The sequence below is a fragment of the Cygnus olor genome, chromosome 33 (genome assembly GCF_009769625.2).
Source record: "Cygnus olor isolate bCygOlo1 chromosome 33, bCygOlo1.pri.v2, whole genome shotgun sequence".
Taxonomy (NCBI): domain Eukaryota; kingdom Metazoa; phylum Chordata; class Aves; order Anseriformes; family Anatidae; genus Cygnus; species Cygnus olor.
This window is the reverse complement of record NC_054090.1, coordinates 127,090-151,225: the sequence shown is the minus strand read 5'-3', so window position 1 is coordinate 151,225 and position 24,136 is coordinate 127,090. Positions and strand designations below refer to the sequence as shown.

The window sequence follows — 24,136 nt, the reverse complement described above, 5'->3', positions numbered from 1 at the left end:
TGCACGGCACTGCTGCAATGCCGGGCACCCCCCTGGGTGCACCCTTGCAACGCCGCGCACCCCCTAAGTGCAGCCTTGCAATGCCACGCACCCCCACGGGTGCACCCTTGCAATGTCGGGCATGCTTTGCAACGCCCCGCGTCTCCATTCGTACACCCTTGCAGCACCGTGCACCCTTGCAAGGCCGTGCACCCCCCCACTGGTGCACCCTTGCAATGCCAGGCACCCTTTGCAACACCGTGCCTTTCCATTCATGCCCCCTTACCGTGCCATGCACCCCCACTGGTGCACCCTTGCAATACGGGGCATCCCCCTAAGTGCACCCTTGCAATGTCAGGCACCCCTTGCAAGTATGTGGAACTCCATATGTGCACCCTTGCAACGCCGGGCACCCCTTGCAATGCCGTGCACCCCCATAGGTGCACCCTTACAATATGGGGCATCCCCCTAAGTGCACCCTTGCAATGCCATGCAGCCCCGTAGGTGCACCCTTGCAACACCAGGCACCCCTTGCAATGCCGTGCACCCCCATAACACCACCCTTACAATATGGGGCATCCCCCTAAGCGCACCCTTGCAATGTCGGGCACCCCTTGCAACACCGGGCACCGCCATAGGTGCACCCTTGCAGTGTCATGCATCCCCAGAGGCGCACCCTTGCAATGTGGGCACCCCTTGCGAGGCCGTGCACCCCCCACACGTGCACCCTTGCAACGCCGTGCACGCTTGCCATGCCGTGCACCCCCACGCTGCACCCTTGCAACGCCGTGCACCCCCCATAGGAGCACCCTTGCAACGCCGGACGCACCTATAGGTGCCCCCCCCCGCCCCGTTCTGCCTCCCCCAAGCACCACTCCCCCCCCCCGCCCCCCCTCCCCAGGGGGTGGCCGCTGCAGAGGGCCCGCACGGCGCATGCGCCCCCCTCCCTTCCCCCCCCCTCCCCGGGGGGGGGCGGGGGTCGGCGCTAGGACCCCGCGGAGCCGCGCGGCCCCCCCCCAGGGCGGAGGGGGACGGGGAGGGGGGCATGAATGGGGCCGTGAGAGCCGCGGGGGCGCCACGTGACGGCGGGGAGCCAATCGCGGCGCGGGTGACGTAGCGCGTGGCTCCCTTTTTCTGCCCTGGGATGTTTTTTTTCTTTTTTTGCCCCAAACCGGGGCTTTTGGGGGGGCCGGGCAGGGCGGATGACGACGGGTCGGGACCGGGGGGCGCGGCCCCGCTCGGGGGCTGCTCAGGTGAGTGCCGGGGGGGGGGGTGCGACCTCACCCCCCCCTTTTTCTTTTTTTTTTTTCTTTTTTTTAATTTATTTTTCTTTTTTTCCCCCATAAAACCCACCCGCGGGGGGGGGGGGGGGAGGAGGCCACGTGGGGCGGCGCTGTCAATCAAACCGAAGTCCCGCCCCCCCCCCGGGGGGCCCGGCGACCAATGGGAGGCGCGGGCGGCGGTGACGGGCAGGCGGCGCGGGCGGCGGGGGGGGCGGGCGGGGCGGCTCCGGGCGCGGCGGTTTGGGGCGAAAAGCGCCATGTTTGGGTGTTCGCGCGGGGGCGGCGGCGGGCAGGGCCCGCGGGGCCCAAAGTGCTGTGTCACGGCGTGGCGGCTGCGGCGGGGGGGGGGGGGTGTCCCCTTTACCCGGTCCCTTCTCCCCGGTGCCTTTCGAACACCCCCCCCCCCCCCCAGCACCACCACCACGCTGCAGGATGCCAGCGGGGCCGCCCCGCTGCCCACGCGTGTCCGGGACCGCCGTGGGGTTCCCCCCTCCCCTCCCCAAATTTTGCCCCCGGGGGCGAGGAGGGGGAACCGGGAGCGGCTGGGGCTGGGGCTGGGGCTGCGCACCGCGCGAGGGGGGTGAGGGCCTCGGCCGGGGGGGGGTGCTGAGGTTTGCGTGGGGGGTCTCGTGTTCGCCGTGGGGGGCTTGAGGCTGCCATGGGGGTCTGGAGGTCTGCGGGGGGGCGGTTTCAGGTCGCCGTGGGGGTCCCGAAGCCGCCGTGGGGGTGCTGGGGCCGGGCTGAGCAGCGCGGAGCCGGGGGGGGGCACCCCCCCCCCGCAGGCTGGCTTTAGGGGGGGGGTGAGGGAGCCCCCCCACGCGTGTCACGGGGCAACGTGGGCTCCCCTCAGGGCTGCGGGCAGCCCCCGGGCGCCCCGAGCCCCGCTTATGGGGGGGTCACCGGCACCCCTCGGGCTCGGCGTGGGGGCCGCGGGTGGGAGCCGGCCCCGTGGAGCCCCGGGAGTCCCGCGGGGGTCCCGTGGGGATCCCGTGGGGGCTGCGGGCGGCGGGGCCGGGGGCGGCGGAGCGCCGGGCCCGGCCGCGCTCATTGTCCGCCGGCGTCGCACAAAATGGCCGCCGCCCCCCTCCCTTCCCCCTCCCCCCCTCCTCCTCCTCCTCCTTCGCCAGCCGGGCGCGCGACAACAACAGCCAACGGCGGGCGCCGCCCCCACGTGACCCGCCAGCCAATGGCGCCGCAACGAATGGCAGCGGCGGCCAATGGGCGGCGGCGCCGCCGAGCTCTGTCGGCTGCGGGCGCCGGGCGGAAGGGCGGGGGAGCGCGGCGCCGAGTGAGCGACGCGCCGGGCGGCCAATGGGAGAGCCGCGCCACGAACGCTTCCGCCCAATGAGGCCGCGGCGGGGCGGGCAGGGGCGGGGGGGTGATGTCAGCGCCGCCGCCGCCCAATGAGGGGCCGGCTGGTGTCTATATAAGGGCGGCCGGGGGCAGGCCGAGAGGCGCCATTTCGCGGGGACGAAGGACGGAGCGGGTCGGGCCCGGTGCGCGCGGGGGGCGGCCCCAAACCGGATCCATCCTCCGCCGGGCGGCCCAGCCCCCGCCTCCGCGCTCCCGGAGGGCTCCGCCGGACCCTCCCCGGCCTCCGTAGCGACCCCTGCCTGCGGCCAGCGGCGAGGGGGGCCCTCCCCCCACCCCCACCCCCCGCGCTCCCGCCCTCCTCCCCTCAGGGAGCCAAGATGGAGCCCGGCCGCTGAAGCCCCGCCGCCATCCGCCGCCATCCGACCCCCGGCCCGCCTCGCCGAGCCCGACCGCCGGCCTCCGCGGATTCCTCCGGCTCCCAGCGACACCTCCGGGCCTGTATTGACGGCGTCGCGCAGGACTCGGGGCCCGCCGGCGGCGCCCAAGAGGCGCCCCCCCCCCCCCCCCCCTTTCCCCGGTCCCTTCCCCCCCCCCCCTCTTGGCCCCGCCGCCATTTTCTCCGCGCCCGCCGATGTGAAGGCCGCTGGATGGTCCCGAGCCGCCGCCGCCGCTCGGTGATGCCCGGCCGGGGGCCGGCTCCTTAACGGGGCGGGGGGAGGCTCCTCCCCGGCGGGCAAAGTGGGGGGGTCGTCGGAGGAGACGGCGGCGGGTGGAGGAGGAGGAGGAGGAGGAGGAAGGCCGGGAGCCGGGCACGCAGCCGCCGGGATGCTGCAGAATGTGAATCCCCAGAGCAAGTAGGTGCTGGGGGGCTCGGGGGTGGGTGGGTGGGTGGCTGGAGGGGGGGGCTCGCATCCAGCCTGCGGGGGGGCACCGGGCTCGGGTGGAGCCCGGGTGGCCCCCACGGAGCCCCCGCGGCCTTGGGGATGTGGCAGCAGAAAGCCCGCGGGTGGGGGGGGGGGTCCCAGCTGCGGTCCCCGGGGAGCAGCAGCGGGGCTGGGGGCTCCCCTCTGCGAACCCCCCCCCCACGCCCCCCAGTTCCTTCCAGTCCGTGGCACCCCGGCGGCGCCGTCCTTCCCTCATCCTTGGCGCCGCAGCCGTGTCCTTGGCAGCTCCCGCCGACGGCCGCGGCGCGCCCGGCGCTGACGTCCCGCTGGGGCCGGGCGTCCTGCAGGGCCCCGAGGGGCTGCGATCCCCCGGCAAAGCGGGCAGGCGCTGGGTTCGACCGTTCCCGAGTTCTCCGGAAACCTCCGGAGCCCCCCGCTCCCCGCGTTCGTGTCCTGGTTTTGGCGGGGGGGGGGGGGGACCCACCGCTGCCCGTGGCGCTCGCGCTTGAGGCGAATTTCCCCGCCGCTGCAGCTTTTACGGCTTCCTCGTACCTCCCCACCCGGGTGCCGTTCCTATTCCACGCCATTCGTTCCGCCGAAACCCCCCGAGACCCCCATCGCGAGGTTACGCCCGCGCCGCCACCTCGTAACGGGTCCCGGTGCGCCCCGTTGGGTCCCCGATTTCCCCACCCCCACCCCCCCCCCCAGCCGCCACCGCCGCCACCTCGGGGCGGTGACGCCGTGGGGCACCGCGTCACCCCGGTGCGCGCCGGCACCGTCACCCCCGCGCCGGCTTCTTTGTTCGCGGGCGGACCTGGACCCGCGCCAGCTCCTGGCCGCGCCGGCGCTGCCGGTGGGATTCTGCCAGTCCCTGGTGCTTTTTATTATTATTTTTTTATATATATTTCTTTTTACCCCCCCCCCCCCCCCCCGTGAGCCGTTTGCGGCGGGCCCTGGCGGTGCGGAGCTGCCCCGCTAACGGTGTCTCTGCTCCCCCCTTTCCAGGATTCTGGGGGAGGGCAATGCCGGGCTCATGGGCCTGGCGACGGAGTCGACCCCCGGCAAGCGGATCCGCAAGCCCTCGCTGCTCTACGAGGGCTTCGAGAGCCCCACCATGGCCTCGGTGCCGGCCCTGCAGTCCCCCCAGGTGAACCCGCCCCCGCCGGAGGTGTCGAACCCCAAGAAGCCGGGCCGGGTCACCAACCAGCTGCAGTACCTGCACAAGGTGGTGATGAAGGCCCTGTGGAAGCACCAGTTTGCCTGGCCCTTCCGCCAACCCGTCGACGCCGTCAAGCTGGGCCTGCCGGTAACGAGCTCTCGCGGGCGGGCGCGGGAGAGGCGGCGGCGGCGGCGGCGCCCCGGGGGGCGAGCGCGTGTGTGTCTGTGTGGCCCCCGCTTGCCCCGGGGGGGCGCGGGGCCGGCGGCGTTAGGCAGGCACGGGGTGTTAGGCCAACGCATCGCTCGGCTCGTGCCGCCTGCCCCGAGACACGGTCCCCAGCCTGAGAGTGCCAGGGACGGCGCCGTCCCCTCCTGGGGCTCCGCCACAGAGATGCAGCTGCAGGTGCCTGGGCTGTGCTGTCCTCGCCCTCTCCCGGGGGCGTAAATCCTACGGGCTCCGAAGCCCCCCCCACCACCACCACCACCACACACACACACCAAGGTCCCGGTAGGCGGCCGGCTCGTCCTGGGGACGTCCCCAGAGCCGCTGTCCCTTCCCGCTGCCCCCGCGCAGGTACGGGTGAGGTGACGCGGCCGCTCTGGAGGGAACCCGGACGCTTCCCCCCCCCCCTCCCCCCCCACCTAATCTCTTGTGCCCTGAATGCGTTTTGCAGATTCCCATCCATGAATTTGTAGAAGACATCCTGTGACCCCAATAATAAACGCCAGCCCCCCGTGCACCTGTGGCGCCCAAGGATTTAAAGCCCGGAGGTAAATTCCACGTAGGTTTGCTCTTACCTTAGCGTTAGCGTCCCCGAGCCCCATCGCGCCTCGCGCGAAAGCGTGCCCTCGAGGCCGCAGGACGCCGGGGTCCAGCCGTCCCCACAAAGTAGGCTCCCCTCCAGGGCTCACCTAGGGACCCTCCCCCATCAAAATCTGGACGGTGGCACTCTAGGGTGGGGACCAGGTCCGGAGGCGTTTTGTTTTTTATCAACCCGATGCACCCCCTGCCTGCTTTCTGATGAGTGGAGGGGCTGGAGTGAGAGCGGGCGCGTGAGCGGGCGGCTGGCCCCGCGTGCCACCCGTGGCGCTAACGCGAGCTCGAGCAGCTTGCGAGCCCCCAACCCCCCCCCCCCCCCCCCCGCCCCAGAAACGCGTCGCCAGTGGCTCGGGGTGCAAGGAGGGGGGGGGGGGAGGGACGGGCAGGGGCGCGCCGTGGTTGTTGGCGTGCAGCTGACCGCCCGTGCCCCCCCTGTTTCGTTGGCAGGACTACCACAAGATCATCAAGCAGCCCATGGACATGGGGACAATCAAGCGGCGCTTGGAGAACAACTACTACTGGGGGGCTGCCGAGTGCATGCAGGACTTCAACACCATGTTCACCAACTGCTACATCTACAACAAGGTGAGGGCCGCGCGGCGGGGGGGGGGGGGAGCGGGCTGGCGCCTTCCCTGCGGCCTCTGACGCTGCCTCCGGCCCTTCCTCGCAGCCCACAGATGACATTGTGCTGATGGCCCAAACCCTGGAGAAGATTTTCCTGCAGAAGGTGGCTCAGATGCCTCCGGAAGAGCAGGAGATCGTGGTCCCGGTGGCCAAGAACAGCCACAAGAAGGGAGCGTCCCGGGCAGCGGGTACGTCGCTGCCGCGCGGGACGGCCGCTTGGGTTTGGGACCCCCGGAGGGTTTTTTTTTTTTTTTCCCCCATGGGTGGGGGGGGGGCAGCTGCGGCGCTAACGTGGAAGGGGGCTTCTGTCTGTGCCCAGCGCTCCTGGCGGGCCTCACGGCTGCTCAGCAAGTGCCGGCCGTCTCCTCCGTGTCCCACACCACGGTGTACACCCCGAGCCCTGACATCCCCACCACCATAGTCAACATTCCCCACCCGTCCGTGATCTCCGCTCCGCTCCTCAAGTCGCTGCACTCCACCACCCCGGCCGTGCTGCCCACGCCTGCGCCCACCCAGCCTGTGGCCAAGGTAGGACGGGAGGGAAGGACCAGGGGGGAGAGGCTCCGGGCCCGCGGGCTCGGCGCGGCCTCACGCACCCCCTCCTTTCGCCTCCTCCGGCAGAAGAAGGGCGTGAAGCGGAAAGCGGACACCACCACCCCCACCACCACGGCCATCATCGCCACCAGCGGGGAGTCCTCGCCCTCCGCCACGCTGCTGGAGGCCAAGGCGGCGAAGATCCCCGCGCGGCGCGAGAGCGGCCGGCCGATCAAGCCCCCCAAGAAGGACTTGCCGGACTCGCAGCAGCATCAGACGTCCAAGAAGGGCAAGCTGTCGGAGCAGCTCAAGTACTGCAACGGCATCCTCAAGGAGCTGCTCTCCAAGAAGCACGCGGCGTACGCCTGGCCCTTCTACAAGCCCGTCGACGCCTCAGCCCTGGGGCTGCACGACTACCACGAGATCATCAAGCACCCCATGGACCTCAGCACCATCAAGGTTCGGTTGGCACCGCGGTCGAGACTGGGGTGGTGGGGTGAAAGAGCTGCTGTGCAGCTTTTTTGGGGGGGGGGGGCGGGGGGCTCTGTGGCTTGCTTGGCCCCAGCAGGGGTTCCTGGAAGCCTGGGGGCTCGGGCTCATCCGCTTCGCTCCCCGCAGCGGAAGATGGAGAACCGGGACTACCACGACGCGCAGGAGTTCGCCGCTGACGTCCGGTTAATGTTCTCCAACTGCTACAAGTACAACCCGCCCGACCACGACGTGGTGGCCATGGCCCGCAAGCTGCAGGTGAGTGGGGTCAGGGCTCCCCGCAGCCCCCGCCGGACCCCAAACGCCGTGCTGACCCCCTCCCCCTTTTCCCTCTCCCTCCCCTCAGGACGTTTTCGAGTTCAGCTACGCCAAGATGCCTGACGAGCCGCAGGACGCCAGCCCGCCCTCGGTGTCGGCGCCGCTGCCCGGTGCCCTCTCCAAGTCCTCCTCTGAGGAGTCCTCCAGCGACGAGGACGAGGATGATGAGGACGACGAAGACGACGACGAGGATGAGAGCAGCAGCGAGAGCTCGTCGGAGAGCGAGGAGAGCTCGGACTCGGAGGAGGAGCGCGCCAACCGCCTGGCCGAGCTGCAGGAGCAGGTGAGGGCCGGAGAAGGGCCGGTGCCACGACCTGCGCCCGCTCCCCATGCCCGCCTCACCCCCCTGTCTCCCCCCACAGCTGCGGGCCGTGCACGAGCAGCTGGCTGCCCTCTCACAGGGCCCCGTTTCCAAACCCAAAAAGAAGCGGGAGAAGAAGAAGAAGAAGAAGTCGGAGAAGCACAAAGGCCGGGGAGGCGACGAGGAGGCCCGGGCGCGCCAGGCCCAGCTGCGCAAAGCCAAGAAGGCCGGGGGCGGCGGAGGGACCAGCGGGGGCGGCAGCGGAGGCAGCTCCAAGTGAGTTGGGGGGCCCCCGGGTGCCGCTGCCGGGCTTGGGGTGCGGGCAGCAGCGGTGATGACTCTTTCCCCGTCAGATCGACCGTGGTGATGACCTGACACAAACAAGCCAAACCCCGTCTGAGTGCTGCCAGAAAGCAGGGGTGGGAGCGCACGGGGTGGGCGCGCATGGGGTGGGCTTCTCGGGGGGGGGGGGGTTGCAGCATCCCTGAGGCCTCGCTCCCGGCAGGAACTCGAAGAAGGCGGCGAAAGCGGCGCTGCCGCCTCCCCCGGCGCTCTACGACTCGGAGGAGGAGGAGGAGAGCAAACCCATGACCTACGACGAGAAGCGCCAGCTCAGCTTGGACATCAACAAGCTGCCCGGCGAGAAGCTGGGCCGGGTGGTGCACATCATCCAGTCGCGGGAGCCGTCCCTGCGTGACTCCAACCCCGAGGAGATCGAGATCGACTTCGAGACCCTCAAGCCCTCGACGCTGCGCGAGCTGGAGCGCTACGTGCTGTCCTGCCTGCGGAAGAAGCCCCGCAAGCCCTACAGCGAAAGTGAGTCGGGGGCGAGGCTGCGGGGCGTGCGGGGGGCTGTGGGGCGAGCTTAGCAGCCCCTCGCTTTCTCCCCCCAGCCATGAAGAAGCCAGTGGGGAAGACGAAAGAGGAGCTGGCGCTGGAGAAGAAACGGGAGCTGGAGAAGCGGCTGCAGGACGTCAGCGGCCAGCTCAACTCCACCAAGAAACCCCCGAAGAAGGGTGAGTGCTGGGTTAGGGTTAGGATTGCGGGTGGGATTTGGGGGGGGGGGGGGCGCCGCCCTCAGGCCCCGGCGGTGCTGAGCGCGCCCTCGCCTTGCAGCCAGCGAGAAGCCCGAGTCGGCGCAGCAGGTGGCCGTGTCGCGGCTCAGCGCCTCCAGCTCCAGCTCCGACTCCAGCAGCTCCAGCTCCAGCTCCTCGTCCTCGGACACCAGCGACTCGGATTCGGGTTAGGGCGGCCGGAGCGCCACGGCGGCTGCGAGCGGCGCGGCCGGGTGGAGCACGGGCAGGTTCGGAAGCGGCTCTGCGGGACCGGGCCCGCGTGAACCGGACTGAGAGCCCCCGCCCGGCGAACTGCGCCCCCAGGGTGGGCTGGGGGGGTGCTGAGGAGCCCTCCTGGTGCCTGAGCGACGCCCCCACGGACTTGGGGTGGGGGGGTGGCCGGTGGTTAGAGGCTGGAGGTTCCCGGGTGTCGCCAGGGCAGGGGGGGCTGCGCTCGGGCCCCTGGGGCCGGGCGGGGGTATGGCCACCACCCCGTCCCCAGCAGGTTTTACTGTTTGTTGTTTTAGGTTTTTTTTCTGACTTGTGGGATTTTTTCCGAGGGGGAAAAGTTTGGGGTTTTTAAGAAAAAAAAAAATATAAGAAAAATTAAAAAAAAAAAAAAATCTTAAAGCATTTAAAGGAGAGGGAAAAAAAAAAAAAACAACACACAAAAGGGGTTAACAGTCCCAAATTTGGGTTTGCCGTGGAGGCAGCAGGGCAGACGGCAGCGCCCCGTGGCCGCAGCCCTTCCCCGGCCGGGGGAGCCGCCGCCATCCCCATCCCCTTGTCTGTGGAGGATTTTAATTTATTTGAGCTGCGTCGTGCTGGCGCGGGCCCTGGCCCGTTGTACATAGCCCTCCCCGGCACACGAGCAGGGCAGCATGTTCCCCGGCGGGGCAGGGGGGAGGGAGGGGCCGCCTGTTTTTTACGTTGACTGTATAATTTTTTTCTACTCGTTTTATTTTTTTTCTCCCTTTCACCCTCCCGCCCCCCCCCCCCCCCCATCCCCACTATTAGACCCTTAGAGCCGTGTTTTCATCTTATTGTATGTTTCAAACCTTTCGATTCTTTAACATGTAAATAAAGAAAATATTATTCGAGTTGAGCCGGGCTTCCTGTGGTCACAAGGGCTGTGTCTCCTCCCTCACCTGCCCCAGGGCTGTTTCTGGGGACAGGTGCCGGTGTTGTTCGTGCCCCTTTTCCCCCCCCCCTACACCCACACACATTGGGTTGGGTTGAGCCCTATTCCCCCTGGGGCTCTTGGCCTCCTTGAGCCCTATTACGGGCAGGGCTCAAGGGTTGTGGTAAATGGGGCTGCATCAGGCTGGCGGATGGTCGCTAGTGGGGTCCCTCAGGGCGCCATTTTAGGGCCAGTCCTCTTCAATGTTTTTATAAATGATTTGGTTGTAGGACTAGAAGGAGTTTTGACCGAATTTGCCGACGACACCAAACTTGGAGGAGTTGTGGACTTTGTTGAGGGCGGAAAGGCCTTGCAGAGAGATCTGGACAGATTGGAGAGCGGGGCAATCACCAACCGCATGAAGTTTAACAAGAGCAAGTGCCGGGTCCTGCACCTGGGATGGGACAACCCTGGCTATACGTACAGACTGGGGGACGAGACGCTGGAGAGCAGCCCCGCAGAGAGGGATCTGGGGGTTGGGGTTGACAGCAAGCTGAACATGAGCCAGCAGTGTGCCCTGGCAGCCAGGAGGGCCAACCGTATCCTGGGGTACATCAAGCACAGCATTGCTAGTCGGTCAAGGGAAGTGATTGTCCTGCTCTACTCTGCGCTGGTGCGGCCTCACCTCGAGTACTGTGTGCAGTTCTGGGCACCACAGTACAAAAAGGACGTGAAACTGTTGGAGAGTGTCCAGAGGAGGGCGACGAAGATGGTGAAGGGCCTAGAGGGGAAGACATATGAGAAGCGGCTGAGGTCGCTTGGCCTGTTCAGCCTGGAGAAGAGGAGGCTGCAGGGGGACCTCATCGCAGTCTACAACTTCCTCGTGAGGGGGAGTGGAGAGGCAGGTGACCTGTTCTCTGTTATCACCAGTGATAGGACCCGTGGGAACAGTGTTAAGCTGAGGCAGGGGAAGTTTAGGCTGGACATCAGGAAGAGGTTCTTCACCGAGAGGGTGGTCGCACGCTGGAACAGGCTCCCCAGGGAAGCAGTCACTGCACCAAGCCTGTCTGAGTCTAAGAAGCGTTTGGACCATGCACTTAGTCACATGGTCTGAATTTTGGGGTAGACCTGTGTGGTGCCAGGAGTTGGACTCGATGATCCTTGTGGGTCCCTTCCAACTCAGGATATTCTATGAATCTATGATTCTGTTCCCCTGGGGCTCTTGGCCTCCTTGAGCCCTATTTCCCCTGGGGCTCCTGGCATCCTTGAGGTTTCCTACAGGGAAGTGTAGGAAGCCATGTCCCCCCACAGCTCTTAGCCTTGAGCGCTGTCCCCCCAGAGCTCTTGGCCTCCTTGAGCCCTATTCCCCCCGCGGCTCTGGGCCTCCTTGAGCCCTGTCCCTCTGGTACTCTTGACCTTGAGCCTCTCGGCCTCCTTGAGCCCTATTATCCTGAGCCTATTGGTCACTTTGAGCCCGGCCCCCGAGCCTCTTGGCCTCCTTGAGGTTTCCTACAGGGAAGTGACTGGCGCTGCGGGCTGGGTGCCCGTGTCCCTTGCTGCTCCTCACCTGTCCAAAGGGGCAGTGGGACCCCACACCCCCACCAGTGGCTCTTTGTGCACCCTGGGGGATCCAAACCCCCTTCCCTCCCAGCTCTTGAGGTTGGTCCTCGAACACCTTTGTAGCACGGGACAAGTGTCAGAGGGTTCCCTGCGGGGTCAGGTTCTGCCTGGTGACGGGTGATGCTGCCCAGCCCCGCTGCTCACTGGTTCTTACTGGGACGCCCAGTCACAGCACTGGGTGGAGTCTGCCATGAGTGGGGTCCCGGCACCCCTCAGCCTCTGCCGAGCAGCCATGGGGACCGGCCGCATCCTGGGAGCTGGGGCCGTGCTGGTGGCACTGGTGGTGCTGGGAGCCCGCCCGGCTGGGGGCGAGGAGACCAAGGGTGAGCTCAGCCCCACGCCGTGGGGCAGGATCCCACGCGTGGCTGCTGGAGGGGAGGTGGGACGGGGGGGGGGCACCGCGGCCCTGGCACCGCCACGCAGGGTGTGGGCATCCACAGCAACTGCCTCGGCCTCTGCCCTGCAAGGCCTGGGAGCAGAGGGCTCCACTGGGGGGCCCAGAGAGCTCTGGGGGTCCTGCCCCCACCCCCCCCCAGGCTCTGTTGCGTCCTGGCTCTCTCCTCTGGGTCCCTTCCCTGTGTTCCCCCCCATCTCTTGTCCCCTCCTGCCCCCAGGACCCTCCCCGGGAGCCCCTCGGCCTCCTCCTGACCCCAGCACATGGGGCTCCAGGGGGTCAGGGTCACGGCGTCGGTGTCACTGTGGCTGGGAGGGGAGTGTGGATGGGGGGGGGGCTCCCGGGTGGGGAGGGGGCTTCAGGGTGTCTGTGAGCCCTGCCCAGCCCTGGCTGGGGGCTGGGGGCCTGGGTACATGGAGCTGGGCCCCCTGCCCTGACCTGCCCGTACAGGGTTCTTCCAGGAGATGTTTGTGGCTGAGTGTCGCTACCTCAATGGCACCGAGCGGGTGAGGTATCTGCAGAGGTACATCTACAACCGGCAGCAGTACGTGCACTATGACAACGACGTGGAGCGTTATGTGGCTGACACGGAGCTGGGCAAGCCTTCAGCTGACTACTGGAACAGTCAGCCCGAAATACTGGAGGAGAGACGGGCTGCAGTAGACAGGTTCTGCCGGCACAACTATGGGGTGGGCTACCCTTTCACCATCGAGAGGAAAGGTACGTGCACGCGAGCCCGGAGCTGGTGGGGCTGGGCCACCTCCGCACCCTGCCAGGCCGGGCACAGCCAGGCCCTGGGGGCCGTGCACAGCCCAGGGGGGGCAGTGCGTGCATGACCCGTCCTGCCCAGGCCCAGGGGCAGCGGTACAGGTGACCGCTGGGCTCTCGCCGCCCATGCCCAGCTCTCTCCCTCTCCCCGCAGTTGAGCCCAAGCTGAGGGTCTCTCCCATGCAGTCGAGCTCGCTGCCCCAGACCGACAGGCTGGCGTGCTACGTGACGGGCTTCTACCCCGCCGAGATCGAGGTGAAGTGGTTCAAGAACGGCCAGGAGGAGACGAAGCACGTGGTGTCCACGGACGTGATCCGGAACGGGGACTGGACCTACCAGGTGCTGGTGATGCTGGAAAGCACCCCGCAGCACGGGGACACCTACAAGTGCCAGGTGGAGCACGTCAGCCTGCAGAGCCCCATCACCCACGAATGGGGTAAGGCCCCGGCCCCCGCCTCCCAGGGGGTTCCGAGCCCCCACCCTGCTGCAGGCGGGGAGCGGGAGCACGGCCCCGGCCCTGAGCCCCCGCTCCTGTCCCCGCAGTGCTCCCAGCAGATGCCGCCAGGAGCAAGATGCTGACGGGCGTCGGGGGCTTCGTGCTGGGGCTCATCTTCCTGGCGCTGGGGCTCTTCCTCTACGTGCGCAGAAAGGTGAGCGGCCGGGGCCCTGGGGGTGGCGTGGGGCTGGGGGGCCGCGGTTCCCCCCGCGGTGACACTGACCTGGTCTCGCTGTGTTGCAGGGCGCATCGCTCCCCCGGCTGCAGGTAACGTCCCCCACCCATGGCCCCGCTGCACCCTCCCCGTGCAGGCTGCTTCCCCTTCCCCCCCTACCACCACCAGGGCTGCGCCCCGGGGCCGCAGGCAGCGCGTCCCTGGGGGGCTGTGGGGCAGAGGGCTGGGGTGCTGCACCCCACCCGCTGCTCACCCCCTGCTCTCTCTCCGCAGGGCTCCTGAAGCAGCTCCCACTCCTGCGCCCCGGCTCCTCCACCCCCAGCGCCGCCTCTGCCCCGCGCTCGCCCAGCTCCTGCCCTCGGCGCCCGGTCCTGCAGCCCCATGGCCCCACGCAGTTCCTCGGGGTCCCCCCCTCCCTCGTTCCCATCCCAGCTCGGCTTGGCCGGGGCCACTGGGAGCCCCAAATAAAGTGTCCCAGTGCCCTGCGGCCCTGCTGCTGTGGCGACGGTGGGGTAGGGGCGGGCACCGCCATCCCCGCGCACGCGGCTCCAAAGCCTTGGGGGGGACGGGGCTGCTTGGGGGCCTGGGTCCCAGAGCCCGGGGGGTGCTGCCTGGGGGTGAAGGCAGCGTCCTGTGGGAGGGGGGGTCTGGTGGCAGAGCCTGCGTCCTGCTGCCTCTGGGCTGCTGCACTGGTGCTGGGGATGGGTGCAGGGTGCAGGGGTCCTGGGCCCCTGGCAGGGCTTGTGGGGGTCTGGGAACTGGGGCACCCATCCTGCCCACACAGAGACTGCCGCTCCCACCCTGAGCCCCAACACGGCCCCATCAGAGCCCGCGGCTCCCCTGTCCCCAGGCTGGGACACCGCACAGCCCCCCTGGATCCCCCCAGCGTCACCACGCAGTACCCCTGGGGTTACCCCACCATCCCACCCAGGTCCCACCGTGCTCCCCCCAGATCCCCCGGTCCCCACAGCCCTGCAGCTCGGGGCCAAGCACGCCACAAAGCGGCGACGTGGGGCTGCAGCGGCGCTGGGCTGTCCCCGAGCACCACCTCCCTGCCAGGCAGCAGCAGCCCAGCGCCTGCAGGGGCAGATCCTGGTCGGGGGGGGCGAGGAACAGCGTCAGGGGACAGCGGGGCTGAGGATGGAGGGGACGAGGGGCATGGGGCCACCGGGGCACGCTGGGTGTTGGGGGAGTGAGGGCTGGTAGGAGAACTTGGGGAGCCCATGGTCCTTGCTCAGCACCCGAGGAACCCCAGGTCGCGGCCACAGCCCTCGTCCTGCTGCCCCTCGCGGACGCAGCGCTCCAGCAGCGTCACCCACTCGGTCCTGGCGAGGAAGTGACACTGCACCGGGAGGTGGAACTGGAGGAACCCTGCAAGGGCAGGCAGGACAAGGCACCCTGCTCCCCCTCCCCACGCCCCCAGCCAGGGCTGGGCAGGGCTCGCAGACACCCTATAGCCCCCTCCCCGTCCCCGGCCACCCGAGCGGGCAGGAGAAGCAGAGGATGCCCTCTGCAGACAGAGGAGCAGCCTCACGCTCGCAGGCCCTTCACCCCCCCGCAAGTCTGCTGGAGGGACAGCACGGCAGGACATCAGCGGTCCCGGCGGCTCCTGGATGCTTCCTGAGAACTTGCTTCTCTCGCCAGGGAGGGGTCCCAGCCCCGCCAGCCCCGCGCTCGCACGCACTCACCTCTGCTCCCCACGGCAAGAGGGGTCTGCGTCCTGTAGCTGTGCTGGCAGAACACGTCCATGGCTGCCTGGATCCTGTCCCCCATGTTGGGACCTTGCCTTCGGGGACTTGTGGGCCTCGATGGGATCCCCCTGAGCCTCCTCTGCTCCAGGCTGAGCAGGCCCAGCTCCCTCAGCCTCTCTTCCCAGGGGAGATGCTCCAGTCCCTGCAGGACCTGGAGGTGGAACTGGAAGAACCCTGCATGAGCAGGAAGGGTAGGTAGGAGAACTTGTAGAAGCTGTTGTATGCCTGGCGGTAGAAAACAGTCTTGGAGACACCTTCCACCACCTCCTGCCCATTTTTCAGCCATGTGATGATGATGATGGACAGCCAGAACTTGTCCACGTAGCAGATGAGGATGTTGGGGTCCCCCAGGTCCACAGGAAAAAGAGCTCCATCAATGTCCAGATCACTGGCTGGTTGCTTGGATGCTTGTGAAAGTCCTTGGTGTCTCCATGATTAATTGGATGAATGGCTAGACAGATGGATGAATGGAAGTGTGGATGGATGGATGGATGGATGGATGGATGGATGGATTGATGAATGCAAGTGTGGAAGGAAGGAAGAGATGGGATGGGATGGGATGGGATGGAAGATAGATGGATGGGATGGATGGAGTGAAAGAGTTATGGTTGGTTGGATGAAGAGCTGAAGAAATGAATGATTGGGTAGTTGCTAAGCCACTACCTATCATAGCTGAAAAGTCGTGGTAGACTGGTGAAGTCCCCAGTGATTGGAAAAGGGGAAACCTAAGCCCCGTTTTTAAAAAGAGTGGAAAAGAGGACCTGGGGGGGACTGCAGGCCAGTCATTCTCACCTCTGTGCCCAGCAAGATCATGGAGCAGATCCTCCTGGAAACTATGCCAAGGCTGATGGAGAACAGAAGCAACTGCTGTCAGCCAGCATGGCTTCACTAAGGGCAAATATTCCTGACTGACTTGGTGACCTTCTATGAGAGTGACAGCATTGGTGGATAAGGGACGAGCAACTAACTTCATCTACCGAGACTTGTCCAAAGCATTTGATATTGTCTTGCACAACATATCACAGAATGGTTTGGGTTGGTAGGGACCTTAAAGATCGCAAAATTCCAACCCCCCTGCCATGGGCAGGGACACCTCCCACCAGGCCAGGTTGCCCAAAGCCCCATCCAACCCGGCCTTGAGCACTTCCAGGGATGGGGCATCCACAGCTTCTCTGGGCAACCCGTTCCAGTGCCTCACCACCCTCAGAGGAAAGAGTTTCCTCCTTATATCCAATCTAAACCTACCCTCTTTTAGTTTAAAAACATTTCCCATAGTCCTATCACTACACTCCTTGATGATGAGCTCCTCCCCAGCTTTCCTGTAGGCCCCCTTTAGGTACTGAAAAACCACTCTAAGGTCTCCCCGGAGCCTTCTCTTCTCCAGGCTGACCAACCCCAACTCCCTCAGCCTGTCTTCATAGGAGAGGTGCTCCAGCCCCTTGATCATCTTTGTGGCCTTCCTCTGGACTCGTTCTAATAGGTCCATGTCCGTCTTATACTGGGGGCCCCAGAGCTGAACGCAGTACTTGAGGTGTGACCTCCCCAGGGCCGAGTACAGAGGGACAATCACTTCCCTAGTCCTGCTGGCCACACTATTTCTGATACAAGCCAGGATGCTGGTGGTCTTCTTGGCCACCTGAGCACGCTGCTGGCTCATATTCAGCTGGATATCGACCAATACCCTCAGGACGCTTTCTGCCGGGCAGCTTTCCTACCACTCTGCCCCCAGCCTGTATCATTACATGGGGTTGTTGTGCCCCAAACACAGGACCCAGCCCTTGGCCTTATTGAACTTCATGCAGTTGGCCTTGGCCCATCAGTCCAGACTATCCAGATCCTCCTGCAGAGCCTTCCTACCCTCTCGAGCAGATCAATACTCACTCCTAAATTGGTGTCACCTGCAAACTTACTGGGGGTGCACCCGTTCCCCTCATCCAGACCATTGATGAAGGTATTAAAGAGAGCTGATCCCAGTCCTGAGCCTTTGGGAAGTCTAGGCAGACCACATCCACAGCCTTTTCCTCATCAACTGAGCACATCACCTTCTCGTAGGAGATCAGATTCGTCAAGCGGGACCTGCCTTTGATAAACCCATGCTGAATGGACCTGATCACCTGGTTGTCCTGTGTGTTGACATGTAGGAGGGAAGGGATGCCATCCAGAGGGACCCGGCCACGCTGGAGAAATGGGCTGATGGGAACCTCCTGAGGTTCCACTGGGAGAAAGGCAAAGTCCTGCCCCTGGGCTGGGTTGCAGTAGGCAAAGCATTGCCAGCAGGCCGAGGGAGGTGATCCTTCCCCACTGCTCGGCACTGGTGAGGCCGCAGCTGGGGTACTGGGCCCAGCGCTGGGCTCACCAGTCCAGAAGAGACCTGGCCACACTGGGGAGAGCCAAGGAAGGGCCCCGAAGTTCCTGCAGGGACTGGAGCATCTCCCCTGGGAGGAGAGGCTGAGGGAGCTGGGCCTGCTCAGCCTGGAGCAGAGGAGGCTCAGGGGGATCCCATCGAGGCCCACAAGTCCCCGAAGGCAAGGTCCCAACATGGGGGACAGGATCCAGGCAGCCATGGACGTGTTCTGCCAGCACAGCTACAGGACGCAGACCCCTTTTGCCGTGGGGAGCAGAGGTGAGTGCGTGCGAGCGTGGGGCTGGCGGGGCTGGGACCCCTCCCTGGCGAGAGAAGCAAGTTCTCAGGAAGCATCCCAGGAGCCGCCGGGACCGCTGATGTCCTGCCGTGCTGTCCCTCCAGCAGACTTGCAGGGAGCGAAGTGCCCTGTGAGAAGCAGGGCCTGCGAGCGTGTGAGGCTGCTCCTCTGTCTGCAGAGGGCATCCTCTGCTTCTCCTGCCAGCTCAAGTGGCTGCGAGCAGAGCCCTGCTACGGGCACCTTCAGCTGCCCTCCCATTTCCCCAAACCCACCCGGTCTCGGGGGGGCTCCTCCTCTAGCCCCAGGGGAGCTCCATGTGCTGCGGCTGCCCTTGGCTGTGGCCCCCCAGGCCCTTTGGGCACTGCCCCGCTTGCCCCCAGTGGCACCATCGGTGCAGCCAAGCAGGGGCAGCAGGCAGAGGGACGGGGCAGATCCGGCAGTGCCTCCAGGGGGTCAAGGTCACGGCGTCGGTGTCACCGTGGCTGGGGGCGGCTGGCAGGGGAGTGGGCACGGGGAGGGGGCTCCAGGGCATCTGCGAGCCCTGCCCAGCCCTGGCTGGGGGCGTGGGGAGGGGGAGCAGGGTGCCTTGTCCTGCCTGCCCTTGCAGGGTTCCTCCAGTTCCACCTCCCGGTGCAGTGTCACTTCCTCGCCAGGACCGAGTGGGTGACGCTGCTGGAGCGCTGCGTCCGCGAGGGGCAGCAGGACGAGGGCTGTGGCCGCGACCTGGGGTTCCTCGGGTGCTGAGCAAGGACCATGGGCTCCCCAAGTTCTCCTACCAGCCCTCACTCCCCCAACACACAGGGTGCCCCGGTGGCCCCATGCCCCTTGTCCCCTCCATCCTCAGCCCCACTGTCCCCTGACGCTGTTCCTCGGCCCCCCCTGACCAGGATCTGCCCCTGCAGGCGCTGGGCTGCTGCTGCCTGGCGGAGAGGTGGTACTCGGGAACAGCCCAGCGCCGCTGCAGCCCCACGTCGCTGCTTTGTGGCGTGCTCGGCCCCGAGCTGCAGGGCTGTGGGGACCGGGGGATCTGGGGGGAGCACGGTGGAACCTGGGTGGGATGGTGGGGTAACCCCAGGGGTACTGTGTGGTGACGCTGGGGGGATCCAGGGGGGCTGTGCGGTGTCCCAGCCTGGGGACAGGGGAGCCGCGGGCTCTGATGGGGCCGTGTTGGGGCTCAGGGTGGGAGCGGCGGTCTCTGTGTGGGCAGGATGGGTGCCCCAGCTCCCAGACCCTCCAGTGCTGCCAGGGGCCCAGGACCCCTGCACCCTGCACCCATCCCCAGCACCAGTGCAGCAGCCCAGAGGCAGCAGGACGCAGGCTCTGCCACCAGACCCCCCCTCCCACAGGACGCTGCCTTCACCCCCAGGCAGCAACCCCCGGGCTCTGGGACCCAGGCCCCCAAGCAGCCCCGTCCCCCCCAAGGCTTTGGAGCCGCGTGCGCGGGGATGGCGGTGCCCGCCCCTACCCCACCGTCCCCACAGCAGCAGGGCCGCAGGGCACTGGGACACTTTATTTGGGGCTCCCAGTGGCCCCAGCCAAGCCGAGCTGGGATGGGAACGAGGGAGGGGGGGACCCCGAGGAGCTGCGTGGGGCCATGGGGCTGCAGGACCGGGAGCCGAGGGCAGGAGCTGGGTGAGCGCGGGGCAGAGGCGGCGCTGGGGGTGGAGGAGCCGGGGCGCAGGAGCGGGAGCTGCTTCAGGAGCCCTGCGGGGAGAGAGCAGGGGGTGAGCAGCGGGTGGGGTGCAGCACCCCAGCCCTCTGCCCCACAGCCCCCCAGGGACGCGCTGCCTGCAGCCCCGGGGCGCAGCCCTGGTGGTGGTAGGGGGGGAAGGGGAAGCAGCCCGCACGGGGAGGGTGCAGCGGGGCCACGGGTGGGGGACGTTACCTGCAGCCGGGGGAGCGATGCGCCCTGCAACACAGCGAGACCAGGTCAGCGTCACCGCGGGGGGGAACCGCGGCCCCCCCAGCCCCACGCCACCCCCAGGGCCCCGGCCGCTCACCTTTCTGCGCACGTAGAGGAAGAGCCCCAGCGCCAGGAAGATGAGCCCCAGCACGAAGCCCCCGACGCCCGTCAGCATCTTGCCCCTGGCGGCATCCGCTGGGAGCACTGCGGGGACAGGAGCGGGGGCTCAGGGCCGGGGCCGTGCTCCCGCTCCCCGCCTGCAGCAGGGTGGGGGCTCGGAACCCCCTGGGAGGCGGGGGCCGGGGCCTTACCCCATTCGTGGGTGATGGGGCTCTGCAGGCTGACGTGCTCCACCTGGCACTTGTAGGTGTCCCCGTGCTGCGGGGTGCTTTCCAGCATCACCAGCACCTGGTAGGTCCAGTCCCCGTTCCGGATCACGTCCGTGGACACCACGTGCTTCGTCTCCTCCTGGCCGTTCTTGAACCACTTCACCTCGATCTCGGCGGGGTAGAAGCCCGTCACGTAGCACGCCAGCCTGTCGGTCTGGGGCAGCGAGCTCGACTGCATGGGAGAGACCCTCAGCTTGGGCTCAACTGCGGGGAGAGGGAGAGAGCTGGGCATGGGCGGCGAGAGCCCAGCGGTCACCTGTACCGCTGCCCCTGGGCCTGGGCAGGACGGGTCATGCACGCACTGCCCCCCCTGGGCTGTGCACGGCCCCCAGGGCCTGGCTGTGCCCGGCCTGGCAGGGCGCGGAGGTGGCCCAGCCCCACCAGCCCCAGGCTCGTGTGCACGCACCTCTCCTCTTCACGGTGAAAGGGGTCACCACCCCATAGTTGTGCCGGCAGAACCTGTCTACTGCAGCCTTTTCATCCTCCAGTATTTCGGGCTGACTGTTCCAGTAGTCAGCATGAGGCTTGCCCAGCTCCGTGTCAGCCACAAAACGCCCCACGTCGCTGTCAAAGTGCACTAACTGCTGCCGGTTGTGGATGTACCTCTCCAGAAACCTCACCCGCTCGGTGCCATTGAGGAAGTGACACTCAGAAGTCGCCATCTCCTGGAAGAACCCTGTACGGGCAGGTCAGGGCAGGGGGCCCAGCTCCATGTACCCAGGCCCCCAGCCCCCAGCCTCCAGCAGACGCCCTGGAGCCCCCTCCCCACCCTGGAGCCCCCCCCCATCCGCACTCCCCTCCCAGCCACAGTGACACCGACGCCGTGACCCTGACCCCCTGGAGCCCCACGTGCTGGGGTCAGGAGGAGGCCGAGGGGCTCCCGGGGAAGGTCCTGGGGGCAGGAGGGGACAAGAGATGGGGGGGAACGCAGGGAAGAAGCACAGAGGAGGGAACCAGCACGCAACAGAGCCCCGGGGGGGGGGGGGGCAGGACCCCCGGAGCTCTCTGGGCCCCCCCCCATGGAGCCCTCTGCTCTCAGGCCTTGCAGGGCAGAGGCCGAGGCAGTTGCTGTGGATGCCCACACCCTGCGTGGCGGTGCCAGGGCCGTGGTGCCCCCCCTCCTCCATCCCACCTCCCCTCCAGCAGCCACGCGTGGGATCCTGCCCCACGGCGTGGGGCTGAGCTCACCCTTGGTCTCCTCGCCCCCAGCCGGGCGGGCTCCCAGCACCACCAGTGCCACCAGCACGGCCCCAGCTCCCAGGATGCGGCCGGTCCCCATGGCTGCTCGGCAGAGGCTGAGGGGTGCCGGGACCCCACGCAAGGCAAGACTCTGCCCAGTGCTGTGACTGGGCGTCCCAGTAAGAACCAGTGAGCGGCGGGGCTGGGCAGCATCACCCGTCACCAGGCAGAGCCTGTCTCCGCAGGACTCCCTCTGACACTTGTCCCACGCCGCAGACGTGTTCCAGGAGCGACCCCAGGGAGCCATCACCCGGGCCCAGCCCGCACCGCGGCTCCCCCCTTGGCTGCCCCCCTCCCCTCAGCCCCCCCCAGGTCCCTGCACGCCCCCAGCCCCACGGCGCGCCCCCTCAGCACCCTGCGCGGTGCCCGTCCGTCTGTCTGTCGCGTAGGGAGCTCGGCGCTGCTGCTCTGCCTGGGAACAGCTGAGTCAACCGCGGGGCACCCTCCTATTGGCTCGGGAGTTGGGGGAGCCCCCGGGCACGGGGCCCCAGCACTGGGCTCCCCAGCCCCAGTGACGCTCGCCCCACGCTCGCTCCCACTGCCCGCTGCCGCAGAGGTGATGGCCGCAGGACGGGGCGTCCCGCTGGTGCTGCTGGCCGTGCTGGCCCTGCAGGGCTCGGGGGCCGTGAAAGGTGCGTGCGGGGGCACGGCTGGGGAGCGGGGGTCCCGGACCCACAGCGGAGCGGGGGGGGGGGGGGGTCGGCGCTGCTGTAAGGGTTGGGTGCGGGGAGCTGCGGCCCCCAGCTGTAGGGGAGCAGGGTGGGCTGCCGAGGCGGGGGCTGGGGGCCAAAGGGACGCGTGTGGGGCAGGATGGCCGGGACCACGGCACCTCCTGCCCAAGTCCCAGGGCTGCCGGGACCACCGCCCCGGCCCGCAGTGCTCCTGGGGACCGAGCCGGGTCCCCGCAGCCTGTCACTGGCCCCAGCCCCAGGCGATGAAGAGCCCGGGGAGCTCTTGGTGGGCGAGCCCCCCGGTGGTGGGAGGGGGCTGCCACTCACGCCTGTCCCTTCCCAGTGGGGAACGTGCTGATCCAGAGTGAATTCTACCAGCGATCTGAGACGCTGAAGGAGGAGGGCGGCCAGTACATGTTCGATTTCGACGGGGATGAGATCTTCCACGTGGATCTGCAGAAGTCAGAGACCATCTGGCGCCTGCCCCTCTTCTCGAAGTTTGCCAGCTTCGAGGCCCAGGGAGCTCTGCAGAACATTGCCGTGGACAAGCAGAACATGGAGATCATGATGCAGAGGTCCAACCGCTCGCAGGGAACCATCGGTAACAACCCAGCCACAGCGCGGCCGCTCCCTGCACCCCTGCGGCCCCTGCTGGGGCCGGCTGCCCCCCAGCCTGTGGGAAGCAGCAGGGGGCACAGCGCCCAGCTCCCTGTGCGCCCAGGCTGTGCCCCGAGCTGTGTGCGGGGTCCCCCTGGGTGGCAGTGGGGCACAAAGGGCCCTCTGTGGGGCCGGAAGCCCTGGCACCACCTGGGGGCAGTGAAGCTTGGCTGACCCTGGACTGCACTAAGCCCTTCTCCATCTCCTCCAGCGCCGCCCGAGGTGACGGTGTTCTCCGAGGACCCCGTGGAGCTGGGGGACCCCAACATCCTCATCTGCTACGTGGACAAGTTCTGGCCGTCCATCATCACCATCACGTGGCTGAAGAACGGGCAGGAGGTGGTGGAAGGCGTCTCCGAGACCGTTTTCTACCGCCAGGCGGACAACGGCTTCTACAAGTTCTCCTACCTGCCCTTCATCCCCACGCGGGGCGACTACTACGACTGCCGCGTGGAGCACTGGGGGCTGCCCAACGCGCTGCTGACGCACTGGGGTGAGGATGGGGCCCTGCCCTTGCCGGTGGGGGGGGCTCGGTGCCCCGTCCTCACCCCCCCGTCCCTTCGCAGAGCCCCAGGTGCCCCTGCCCGCCTCCGAGAGCACCGAGACCCTGGTGTGCGCCCTGGGCCTGGCCGTGGGCATCGTCGGCATCGTCGTGGGCACCATCCTCATCATCAAGGCCATGAAGATGAACAGCGCCCGCAACCAGCGGGGCCTCTTGTGAGGGGGCAGAGGCCAGGCCTCCCTGCCTCCCCCCAGCCGGACCCTGTGCCCCCTCAGCCGCCCCTCGCTTCAGCCCGCCCAGAGCTGCTCACTCCCGTGCCCCACATCGGTGCCGCACCTCCCCAGCACTTCCTTCTCCCGCACGTGCTGCATGCGGACACACCGCAGGCTGCTCCAGAGCCAGACCCGGGGGGGGATGGGACTGGGCCCCACAACGGGATGGGGCGAGCAGGGGTAGCCCCCGGGGCTACTCCGAGTTGCCCGCTGTCAGGGGACGTCGCCGTACCGCCTGCACTGGTCCCAGCATCCAGCACACACCACGTCTCCTCCTAGCCCAGATGTGGGGTCTCTCCTGCAGCCTCTGGGGTGAGCGGAGGGGTCTCTTGTCCCCACAGCTCCCCCTTGGCGCCCAGTCCCGTGCCCGCCACTCCCGCTCTGCTGTTTTGACACCGCAATAAAGTGGGTTGGGGTTGATCCTGCTGTGCGACCCTCACCGCGCATCCATGCTCTGCACTGCAGCCCCACGAGCTCCCTGGTCATCTGTCGGGGGGAGATCTAGGGGGTGGGGGGGGTGGGGGTCTTGGGTGCGGGGCAGGGCTCCGGGGCTGCAACTCTTGAGCAGAGGGAAGGGGTAGGGTGACCTCAAGGCTGCTGGGTTCTCCTGGCTGCCGGTGGTGGGATCTTGGCACCTCTAGGGTGGGCTTCCAGGGGGAAGACCCCACTGATGGCTCCCGGGAGGTCACAGACACCAGCTGGCACCCAGACCCTGGGCAGGGGGCTCCCTCCTTGGTCTGTCAGGGAGGTCCCGGGGGACACGGGGGGGCATGGGGGT

General features: G+C 67.4%; 4 protein-coding genes and 1 non-coding gene across 12 annotated transcripts; 4 read left to right on the top strand and 1 right to left on the bottom strand.

The window, feature by feature from the left end:
• The first annotated feature begins 1,083 nt into the window (after nucleotides 1-1,083).
• Nucleotides 1,084-9,403, top strand: BRD2 (bromodomain containing 2). Of its 7 annotated transcripts, none has more exons than XM_040542710.1 (12): nucleotides 1,084-1,232; nucleotides 4,466-4,766; nucleotides 5,886-6,023; nucleotides 6,109-6,250; nucleotides 6,382-6,590; nucleotides 6,684-7,055; nucleotides 7,215-7,343; nucleotides 7,432-7,686; nucleotides 7,766-7,980; nucleotides 8,207-8,520; nucleotides 8,598-8,720; nucleotides 8,821-9,403. In XM_040542710.1, exons 2-12 carry the CDS (start codon nucleotides 4,494-4,496, stop codon nucleotides 8,949-8,951), a joined length of 2,301 nt encoding a protein of 766 aa, XP_040398644.1. In that variant the 5' UTR covers nucleotides 1,084-1,232; nucleotides 4,466-4,493; the 3' UTR covers nucleotides 8,952-9,403. The 7 variants fall into 7 exon arrangements, with proteins under 7 accessions (XP_040398644.1, XP_040398638.1, XP_040398639.1 ...); XM_040542708.1 differs by lacking the exon at nucleotides 1,084-1,232 and adding an exon at nucleotides 2,665-3,430 and having other exon boundaries at nucleotides 7,805-7,980; XM_040542706.1 differs by lacking the exon at nucleotides 1,084-1,232 and adding an exon at nucleotides 2,673-3,430.
• Nucleotides 8,026-8,112, top strand: LOC121062682. The gene has a single exon (XR_005815656.1). It is a non-coding gene; the product is annotated as a small nucleolar SNORD12/SNORD106 (small nucleolar RNA).
• Nucleotides 9,404-11,668: 2,265 nt separating the features above from the next.
• Nucleotides 11,669-13,819, top strand: LOC121062655 (class II histocompatibility antigen, B-L beta chain-like). Its single transcript, XM_040542834.1, has 6 exons — nucleotides 11,669-11,822; nucleotides 12,344-12,613; nucleotides 12,816-13,097; nucleotides 13,205-13,311; nucleotides 13,401-13,424; nucleotides 13,606-13,819. The coding sequence occupies exons 1-6, from the start codon at nucleotides 11,690-11,692 to the stop codon at nucleotides 13,612-13,614; spliced, it is 825 nt and encodes a 274-aa protein (XP_040398768.1). The 5' UTR covers nucleotides 11,669-11,689; the 3' UTR covers nucleotides 13,615-13,819.
• Nucleotides 13,820-19,164: 5,345 nt separating this feature from the next.
• Nucleotides 19,165-21,372, bottom strand: LOC121062647 (class II histocompatibility antigen, B-L beta chain-like). The gene is made up of 6 exons (XM_040542821.1): nucleotides 21,206-21,372; nucleotides 20,424-20,693; nucleotides 19,940-20,221; nucleotides 19,726-19,832; nucleotides 19,611-19,634; nucleotides 19,165-19,429 (listed from the first exon to the last, which is right to left on the bottom strand). The coding sequence occupies exons 1-6, from the start codon at nucleotides 21,294-21,296 to the stop codon at nucleotides 19,421-19,423; spliced, it is 783 nt and encodes a 260-aa protein (XP_040398755.1). The 5' UTR covers nucleotides 21,297-21,372; the 3' UTR covers nucleotides 19,165-19,420.
• A 314-nt stretch (nucleotides 21,373-21,686) lies between these two features.
• LOC121062657 (HLA class II histocompatibility antigen, DR alpha chain-like) lies at nucleotides 21,687-23,778 on the top strand. 2 transcript variants are annotated; one of them, XM_040542838.1, is made up of 4 exons: nucleotides 21,687-21,888; nucleotides 22,271-22,528; nucleotides 22,796-23,077; nucleotides 23,151-23,778. In XM_040542838.1, exons 1-4 carry the CDS (start codon nucleotides 21,816-21,818, stop codon nucleotides 23,303-23,305), a joined length of 768 nt encoding a protein of 255 aa, XP_040398772.1. In that variant the 5' UTR covers nucleotides 21,687-21,815; the 3' UTR covers nucleotides 23,306-23,778. The 2 variants fall into 2 exon arrangements, with proteins under 2 accessions (XP_040398772.1, XP_040398773.1); XM_040542839.1 differs by having other exon boundaries at nucleotides 21,752-21,888; nucleotides 22,306-22,528.
• Nucleotides 23,779-24,136: the final 358 nt, after the last annotated feature.